The sequence below is a fragment of the Carassius auratus genome, unplaced genomic scaffold (assembly GCF_003368295.1).
Source record: "Carassius auratus strain Wakin unplaced genomic scaffold, ASM336829v1 scaf_tig00216741, whole genome shotgun sequence".
In the NCBI taxonomy this organism is placed as follows: domain Eukaryota; kingdom Metazoa; phylum Chordata; class Actinopteri; order Cypriniformes; family Cyprinidae; genus Carassius; species Carassius auratus.
This window is the reverse complement of record NW_020528717.1, coordinates 199,558-210,000: the sequence shown is the minus strand read 5'-3', so window position 1 is coordinate 210,000 and position 10,443 is coordinate 199,558. Positions and strand designations below refer to the sequence as shown.

The following is a 10,443-nucleotide window of genomic DNA, read 5'->3' as shown; positions in this document are numbered from 1 at the left end:
GATGCCTTCAGTGTGACTCTACAATTTTCATAGTCATGAAAATAAAGAAAACTCTTTGAATGAGGTGTGTCCAAACTTTTACTGTAATACACTAAATTAAACATACAGATAAATAATTACAAGATTGACCATCTTTCTCTAATCCATAAATAACAGATTTGCATGTATTCATTGCAATATTTTGATGGAGCCTTGTATAAAACCAGCACTGTAGTGTTTTTCTACATACTGTAGCACCAAGTCTTGAAAATTTTACTCTGTTTGAGGAGTATTTATATAAGAGGAACAGCATTAATAAATGCTACTTTTTCTGCTGTCAGGTCTGCAGCTCTCACTCTTAGATTCATCTTTGAGCAACTGATGTTATGTATTTATTATCTCTGAATTGGATACTTATTGTTTAATTATGTAGTTAGCATGATACATTCTTACCTGATAAGTAAAACATTATATTTGTTTTATTCTGATCTCTCCTGAACTCATCATGACTAGTAGATCATGTGGAGGCTGATGTTTCCTCAAATCTGTGTCCAGGACAGAACAGACTAAAGGCTCATGGTTGAATGGAGCAGCAGGAACATCATCAGAGACCTTTTGATTTCTGTCTAGCACTGACTTAGCAAGTTGTGCTGAAGTGACTAACAAACTACACTTTTTGTTCTGAGCAAGCAGTAGACGAGCGATTTAAAGATATAAGTAGGGCTGTGACGGTTGCTGTGACAACCGCGTCACCGCGGTGGTCAGTTGCCACCGCGGTTGTCTACTGCCACCGGCGGTAGTGCATGTGACGTCACACCCTCTATGGCAAGCATAATACAAAATGTTGTATGTAAGTGTAATAACTGTAATAGTTGCAAATTCTAAGTCTATGGTAATTAACAAATTAACTCAAACACAGCGTTTCCTTTAGATTGGCAGATTTGAGCGCAGGAAAATAGTTTATGCGTTCAGCACATTAATTTAGTGTTGAGCCATCTGCATTCATGTCACCCATCCGCGTTTGCACAAGTTCTCGTGATCGCAAACGCTGGCTGGTCAGGTTTGGTGAGTCTTTCTCCAAACTGGCCAAATACAAACAAGACAGCGATAAATAAAAATGGTAACAAGAAATATGGCAACAATTCCTATTTCAAAGAGAGCGCGTGCAGATGAGGAGTTATTGATCTCGCTTGGTGGCGGAAAAGTAAACCGGACGCAACACCACCGCGACGCAACAGGTTTAGTCTGTTTAGTGTCTACACAGGGCATTTGAACTCTGTACCTCACAGACCGGACGGGGATTTATCATGTCATTGTGCTGCATCCAGTGTAGCATCACTGACTATAATGAGTATTTTTTCACGCTGCGCGCTCGCGTCCGTTAGTCAGGGTGTATTTAATTTTCTTATTTAGGCGTCTTCTTTCTTTAACTGAATTATTTCTTTGATATTTATTTTAGTGTTTTGCAGGCGGCGTTCACTGACAGAAGTTCTCAAATAAACACGAACTGGCGAGTTAAATAGGATGTGTTAGATGAGTGAGACAGTGCTGGGCTGATTACATAGACATGTGCATACATATATATAAATATATCCTGTATATAATATATATAAAATATATTACATGCATGCACAGTTTAAGTCAGCTTTAATCACCTTTTTTGGTAATTCCATGAATTAACTGACCACAACACTGCTTGCACATAGTTTATTTCGCAGTTTGATATGAAAGTATATGCATAAAGAAAGGACCGTTTCCGCGCTCGCTTAACTTGCACCTGATAATAAAGTGAAGAGGAGCGCGTGTCTGAAACGTCTCCTGTTCAGTCATTCTGCGACTGAATAAATTCACTTCTTGTCTTGAGAAAAAGTGACAGAAGCAGCAGTTGTGAGTGGGTGGCCATCCACGCCCCTAGGTTAAATACAAAAAAAAAAAACGGGGAAAAAAATTATCGTCTTCGTTAATGAGCACATTTTGACACCTATATATATATATATATACATATATATATATATACATATATATATATATATATATATATATATATATATATTTATTTATTTATTTATTTTTTATCAACACTGCGCCACCGGCGGTAGTTGGTCCATAACTACCGCGGTGGTAAAAATCAGCCACCGTCACAGCCCTAGATATAAGTTAACCTTCTTATGAAGGTATAAGTTAACCTTGTAGTGAATCTGTTCAGTTCAGACCGGAGCGTTTGTAAAAGTGACATCCATGACCTCCGGTCGGTTTGAGTCTCAAATGTGACAACGAGTCCCTGATGAATCAATAATTGAAAGTATTCACCTTATCCTTCAACGCAGAAGTAAGTGATGAGTGAGACTTCTAGTTCATTAGCTGCAATAAGGAAATAATGAGATTACAAAGCGCAGTAAACGGTAAAACTGTTTGCACTACAAACCAGTGTGTTCATAATTAAGATAATACATTAAAATAATATGGTAAGACACACATATCTGTAATATCAAGCAGCAGAACAAGCTGTTTTGTACAGTTAAAAATAGCTGGAAGGAACTGAGATCAGAAACAAGACCCATAAAATTTACAAATGAATAGGATGTCCAGAATAATAAAATACCTCAATTAATTTTAACCAATATTTATGATTAGTAACTAATTAGAAACACATTCTACATTTAATAATCACTTGAAAATTAGAGTCAGATTAAACATAGAGCTACAATAATATTTAAACTCAATCCAAATTAAGTGAACTTAACCGCAAGTAAAATATATGTCATAGTTATACTAAAAGTTACTCTTATTTTAACATTATCACCTATATAGTATTATAAACTAGCTCAGCATCACAATCATGAATCATGTGGGTAGAGTTCATTTAAATTGATGTTTTAGCTGCTGTATTATAATCTCTATAGCAGTGATCCTGGTGTGTAGAAAAAGTAGAGCTCATACAAACACACTCCAACACTAAAACTTAAACACAGTCTCAGAGATCATTCATGTTCTTCTCTCTCTGCAGGCTGTATGACTGCAGTATTGGAGAGGAAGGCTGTGCTGCTCTGATTTCCGCTCTGAGATCAAACTCCTCACACCTGGCAGAACTGGATCTGAGACTTAATACACCAGGAGACTCAGGGGTGAAGCTGCTCTCTGCTCTACTGGAGGATCCACACTGTAAACTGAAGAAACTACTGTAAGTTATTTAGTCAATGCTTTCATTTATTATCTTGTATTAAAGCAGATCTTAGTGTATTTTATCTTTCTCTTTATTGTACAGTATTTGACAGTGGAAACTCCACAAGCTCCAAACAACTCAATCAAAACAACACGTCTTGAACAAGACTGTCACCTGGACATTAAAATGCATAATTTCAGTTAGGGTGAAGAAAAGCTTTTTGTTTTTCTTCTAAGGCCACAAGAGGGCGCATCGAGCAAAATATTACTAATACACGTTTATTCAAAGCATACGAAAACATGACTGTAACCCACCATAAATTCTTGAGATATGTTTTTAAAATGTTGAACTTAGATTAATTTTACATGGCTATCTAAACACGTGGCTCTGTTGTGCAATATCCTGATAATTCACCTCCAGAGGACGAGAGAAGCTGTTGTTGAGATCAGAGACACTGACGGATGAGATTCAACTCTTTCCTTCGTACCAGCAGAGTCGTCTCTGTCACATTCATCACTGAACACAGCAGGATGAACACATTTCCAGCTCCATGATTGTTCAGAGTCTCTGACAATAGTGAGAATGGACAGAGGAGCTGGAAACACATGAGAATAAACAGAAATATTACTGAGAGGAAGATCAAGATGAAATACAGGTGGTAAAGTGTGTCTATGCAGCAGCAAATCTGAATGTAGAGTTTAATAATGAACTGAATACAACAATACTAGTCAATATATCAGTGTCTAATGAACATTTGCAGTCAGAACTACATAAGATGTGTTTCTAGTAGTTTAATATCATGTGGACTTAAACAGATTGAGCTTTTGAGTGAAAACTATCATCCAGAATGATCTTTATCCCGCGTTTAGATGAACGCGATCACACACTTAAGCGAGGATTGCTACGTTGTCACAGGTTCCCAAACAGATATCACACAAAGCATGCAAGAGAAATGGGCCCAAAAGCTGTACTTTCCTGTTTTGGATACTCTTTTGGGTGAGTGTCAGTCCTGGTTTTCCAGTCAGACCATGGAAATTACAGTTTTACCGTTTTTCTCAGTCGCTTTGGTACATTTCTCGAATCATCCTTGAGATTTGCAAAACATTAAGTGCATTTTTCAAAACAACTCGTACAAATGGCAATACACAATGGAATACCTGAAAAGTCAGTCTCTTGCTCAAAATCCTTAGTTCATCTCTCAAAAGTAAATATCTGTGTCAATGAACATGACAAGTCCTTGTGTCATTGTGTACGGATAAGACAGTCAAATTGTTTAGTCATGTTGTCAATACAGTTTACTCTGTAGGGATAATCTGATGTAAACTATAGCAACATTTTGGATGGCAGTTACTGTATTGAACAGTATGCCATATGCTTATGTATGCCATATATCCATTTCAAAAGTACACATTTACACATCACTGTATGTGGGGTATTGACTGAAAGAGACTGGATTGAATTCCCAGTTACACTTTTAATAGTGGTCTGGTCAAAAAAAAAAAAAACACTTTACAATGTCATTGTGATAAAGCAAAGGAAAAAGAAATATGGGCACAAAGATGAAAATAAGTCAATTTTCAGAATGTGTAACTCTTGTGTTGTCCTCTGTCTATACAGTATAAGCTTTCCAACTGAAGATCCATGGGATGAATCTTTGAGCTGTTTCAGAGAAATGGTTTTTCATTGGTTTATCATCTACATTCTCTTCATTAGTAAAGATTCACTTGCACAATTCCTGCCAAATTGACACAAAAAGTCTAATAATAATGTGTAAAAATAAAAATAAAAAGTGTGCTTGGCAGTTTATGACAACTACATTAACCATTTTGCATTTAATGACTTATACGATGAACTAAAGACTAGATGTTTTGAGGGGTAAGACTATTGCACAGAAAACTATATAATACATTTTGAGCAACATGACATTAGCAACTGATAATGTAGGAAACTGCAGATAAATGTGCATAATCAATTGCATGAATGTACAAAAGCAATCGCAACTTGTTCAAAAGAATGAGAAAATGGTTTTATGATGTGTATAAATTACTAGATGATGTGGAGGTTGAACAAGTAGTTTTGAGAATTTCATTTTCTGATTTGAGAAATGCACCAAAGTGACTGAGAAAAACTGTATGAATAAAACATAAAATAAAAATCAAATAGTATCAGAACAGTTAGATATCACTCATTGATGTTACACCTTTACAAGCGTTTGTCTTTCAGTTTCATTCTCTACACATCTCTACAAAAGAAGACAATGTAGTTTTTTTTTCTTTATTTTACTGTCAACTAAACAAGTAACAGACTGCAGTGAATTATAAGCAGTACCCAGCAAACATTGGTCCGATGGCGACGTCGTGTGGCCGGCCAAAAATAGTCACGGTAGGATGGCATAAATCGGTAGAAATATGTAACACAGAACATTTCCTAAAAATGCATTCAGATACAGTATTGTTCAAAATAATAGCAGTACAATGTGACTAACCAGAATAATCAAGGTTTTTCGTATATTTTTTTATTGCTACGTGGCAAACAAGTTACCAGTAGGTTCAGTAGATTCTCAGAAAACAAATGAGACCCAGCATTCATGATATGCACGCTCTTAAGGCTGTGCAATTGGGCAATTAGTTGAATTAGTTGAAAGGGGTGTGTTCAAAAAAATAGCAGTGTGGCATTCAATCACTGAGGTCATCAATTTTGTGAAGAAACAGGTGTGAATCAGGTGGCCCCTATTTAAGGATGAAGCCAACACTTGTTGAACATGCATTTGAAAGCTGAGGAAAATGGGTCGTTCAAGACATTGTTCAGAAGAACAGCGTACTTTGATTAAAAAGTTGATTAGAGAGGGGAAAACCTATAAAGAGGTGCAAAAAATGATAGGCTGTTCAGCTAAAATGATCTCCAATGCCTTAAAATGGAGAGCAAAACCAGAGAGACGTGGAAGAAAACGGAAGACAACCATCAAAATGGATAGAAGAATAACCAGAATGGCAAAGGCTCAGCCAATGATCACCTCCAGGATGATCAAAGACAGTCTGGAGTTACCTGTAAGTACTGTGACAGTTAGAAGACGTCTGTGTGAAGCTAATCTATTTTCAAGAATCCCCCGCAAAGTCCCTCTGTTAAAAAAAAGGCATGTGCAGAAGAGGTTACAATTTGCCAAAGAACACATCAACTGGCCTAAAGAGAAATGGAGGAACGTTTTGTGGACTGATGAGAGTAAAATTGTTCTTTTTGGGTCCAAGGGCCACAGGCAGTTTGTGAGACGACCCCCAAACTCTGAATTCAAGCCACAGTACACAGTGAAGACAGTGAAGCATGGAGGTGCAAGCATCATGATATGGGCATGTTTCTCCTACTATGGTGTTGGGCCTATTTATCGCATACCAGGGATCATGGATCAGTTTGCATATGTTAAAATACTTGAAGAGGTCATGTTGCCCTATGCTGAAGAGGACATGCCCTTGAAATGGTTGTTTCAACAAGACAATGACCCAAAACACACTAGTAAACGGGCAAAGTCTTGGTTCCAAACCAACAAAATTAATGTTATGGAGTGGCCAGCCCAATCTCCAGACCTTAATCCAATTGAGAACTTGTGGGGTGATATCAAAAATGCTGTTTCTGAAGCAAAACCAAGAAATGTGAATGAATTGTGGAATGTTGTTAAAGAATCATGGAGTGGAATAACAGCTGAGAGGTGCCACAAGTTGGTTGACTCCATGCCACACAGATGTCAAGCAGTTTTAAAAAACTGTGGTCATACAACTAAATATTAGTTTAGTGATTCACAGGATTGCTAAATCCCAGAAAAAAAAATGTTTGTACAAAATAGTTTTGAGTTTGTACAGTCAAAGGTAGACACTGCTATTTTTTTGAACACACCCCTTTCAACTAATTGCCCAATTGCACAGCCTTAAGAGCGTGCATATCATGAATGCTGGGTCTTGTTTGTTTTCTGACAATCTACTGAACCTACTGGTAACTTGTTTGCCACGTAGCAATAAAAAATATACTAAAAACCTTGATTATTCTGGTTAATCACATTGTACTGCTATTATTTTGAACAAGACTGTATGTTTGTACACGTTTATAGTTCTATGGGGTTTCATGTATAATTGTTTCTTTGACTATTAGCTACGTGTAGTTCAATATTTACCCGCGTTTGGAATCGGTTTGGAATCGGTTGTGACCCTCTGTGAAATCCTTGTGGAATATGCAAAAGCTGTGCTTACACCTTGATTAATACTGCAATAAGTAATTAAAGTGCACCAAGTAGTTTTTAAGAGGTTTTAAAGAGGTTGTGAATAGACGTTCACTGATGTCTTTTACACGTCTCGTCATGGTTTGTGAAAAGATGTCCAAGCAAGACTAGCAGGAAGAAAAAAAAATATACAAAGTAAATATACACTGTGTGCAGAATTATTAGGCAAATGAGTATTTTGACAACATCATCCTCTTTATGCATGTTGTCTTACTCCAAGCTGTATAGGCTCGAAAGCCTACTACCAATTAAGCATATTAGGTGATGTGCATCTCAGTAATGAGAAGGGTTGTGGTTTAATGACATCAACACCCTATATCAGGTGTGCATAATTATTAGGCAACTTCCTTTCCTTTGCCAAATGGGTCAAAAGAAGGACTTGACAGGCTCCGAAAAGTCAAAAATAGTGAGATATCTTGCAGAGGGATGCAGCACTCTTAAAATTGCCAAGCTTCTGAAGTGTGATCATCGAACAATCAAGCGTTTCATTCAAAATAGCCAACAGGGTCGCAAGAAGCGTGTGGAAAAACCAAGGCGCAAAATAACTGCCCGTGAACTGAGAAAAGTCAAGCGTACAGCTGCCAAGATGCCACTTGCCACCAGTTTTGATATATTTCAGAGCTGCAACATCACTGGAGTGCCCAAAAGCACATGGTGTGCAATACTCAGAGACATGGCCAAGGTAAGAAAGGCTGAAAAACGACCACCACTGAACAAGACACACATGCTGAAACGTCAAGACTGGGCAAAGAAATATCTAAGGCTATAATATAAGGTTTTATGGACTGATGAAATGAGAGTGAGTCTTGATGGGCCAGATGGAAGGGCCCGTGGCTGGATCGGTAAAGGGCAGAGAGCTCCAGTCCAACTCAGATGCCAGCAAGGTGGAGGTGGAGTACTGGTTTGGGCTGCTATCATCAAAGATGAGCTTGTGGGGCCTTTTCGGGTTGAGGATGGAGTGAAGCTCAACTCCCAGTCCTACTGCCAGTTTCTGGAAGACACCTTCAAGCAGTGGTACAGGAAGAAGTCTGCATCCTTCAAGAAAAACATGATTTTCATGCAGGACAATGCTCCATCACACGCATCCAAGTACTCCACAGCGTGGCTGGCAAGAAAGGGTCTAAAAGAAGAAAAACTAATGACTTGGCCTCCTTGTTCACCTGATCTGAACCCCATAGAGAACCTGTGGTCCATCATGAAATGTGAGATTTACAAGGAGGGAAAACAGTACACCTCTCTGAACAGTGTCTGGGAGGCTGTGGTTGCTGCTGCACGCAATGTTGATGGTGAACAGATCAAAACACTGACAGAATCCATGGATGGCAGGCTTTTGAGTGTCCTTGCAAAGAAAGGTGGCTATATTGGTCACTGATTTGTTTTTGTTTTGTTTTTGAATGTCAGAAATGTATATTTGTGAATGTTGAGATGTTATATTGGTTTCACTGCTGAAAATAAATAATTGAAATGGGTATATATTTGTTTTTTGTTAAGTTGCCTAATAATTATGCACAGTAATAGTCACCTGCACACACAGATATCCTCCTAAAATAGCTACAACTAAAAACAAACTAAAAACTACTTCCAAAAATATTCAGCTTTGATATTAATGAGTTTTTGGAATCATTGAGAACATGGTTGTTGTTCAATAATAAAATTATTCCTCAATAATACAACTTGCCTAATAATTCTGCACTCCCTGTATTCACTTTATCTTGTTTAAAAAAATTATAATCACAAAAGTGCCCAGTGTGCTTAGGTGATTGCAAAGACATGCTGCAATTTAGTCATTATTTCAACCTGTTTTATGTATTTGTTGTTATTATTTTGATGGAATCTATGCATATGTAAAACAGATATATAACCGGTCACAATTTCGGTCTGAGTTGGATGTAATTGCCAAAATGGTGCTGCCAAGATGTAGACACAAAACATACTAATATATTTCCATAGACAGTAAAATAAATGGACACAGCGACCCCATTGGAACTCAATTGAGACAAGTGAAGGCCATTTTTAGCGTTTTTTAGCACTTCCGTTTCTGACGCGCAGACTCAAACTAAGCTTGACGACGTCAGGAACCTGTCTGACAGATGTACATCTTCTAGTAGCTGTGCGTGAAAACTGCCATCGTTAATCTTGCAGAGACGGCGAGCTTGAGCGGGGAGTTCTTTGGCGTGAGTGAGCAGGAGTACGTATTCTGACTAATTATTTTGTATAGTATTTTAAAATGTAACGCCAGTAGGCCATATTAAGTTAATTGCCTGCGAGCTTCTCCTCCTGTCTGTACGGTAATGCGACAGAGAGTCGAGTGGTTATGATGCAATCGTTAGCCTATTTTTACAAAAACTGTTTCTACGGGGCCATAATGTAACATAGAAGGTAATGGAGCCCTTTATACATTGTCGTGTATCTTTAGAAAAAAATAATGGACAAACGGAGTCTTTAAACACCTCAGATGTAAAGTTATTCGCTGTCAAAGTGACGCCAAAATGAATGGGAGTCAATGGGATGCTAACGCAAGTGAAGTTCTGCTACAAGATGGCGGCACCCGGCCGACTTCAACTTCCGGTCAACTTCCTTGCCGCCTGGATATTTCGTGATATTACAAAATCCCGCGATAGGATAGGATTATCTCGCGAGATCTCGCTTTCTTCCGGAAGTTCCGGTACATTGAGCAGGTAACCACGAGGAGAGGACTCTTGGAGGGAGATGTATCGATATAAATTATATAAAATCTACTGTTGGGTAAGTACATTTTGTATTATTTGATTAACGTGCTTGAGTTTTACTTGTTTGACACAAAGGAACCGAGAGAAATGATACCTACATTGTCAACTGAAATTCACTGAGTATGGCTAAAATTAGCTAACGTGAGAAGGCTAAAAGTTACTTATATTGATGTAATTTTTATTGGTACGCTTTAATTAATTATTCAGGGGACATCACAGCCCTCCTGTCTTATCAGAAATGTCCTGTTCACTTTCTCACAGTTACACTGTGAGTGTTTCTCAGGGGCATCACATTAAAGCATAACACC

At 37.9% G+C, this 10,443-nt stretch overlaps 1 protein-coding gene across 1 annotated transcript in view; it reads left to right on the top strand.

The window, feature by feature from the left end:
• The window catches only part of LOC113098921 (NACHT, LRR and PYD domains-containing protein 5-like), a 258,050-nt gene extending 254,139 nt beyond the window's left edge, over positions 1-3,911 (top strand). Inside the window, exons 7-8 of the mRNA XM_026263974.1 lie at positions 2,987-3,160; positions 3,245-3,911. Coding sequence (XP_026119759.1) covers positions 2,987-3,160; positions 3,245-3,251 — 181 coding nt within the window. The 3' untranslated portion in view covers positions 3,252-3,911. The remainder of the gene's footprint in view (positions 1-2,986; positions 3,161-3,244) is intronic.
• Positions 3,912-10,443: the final 6,532 nt, after the last annotated feature.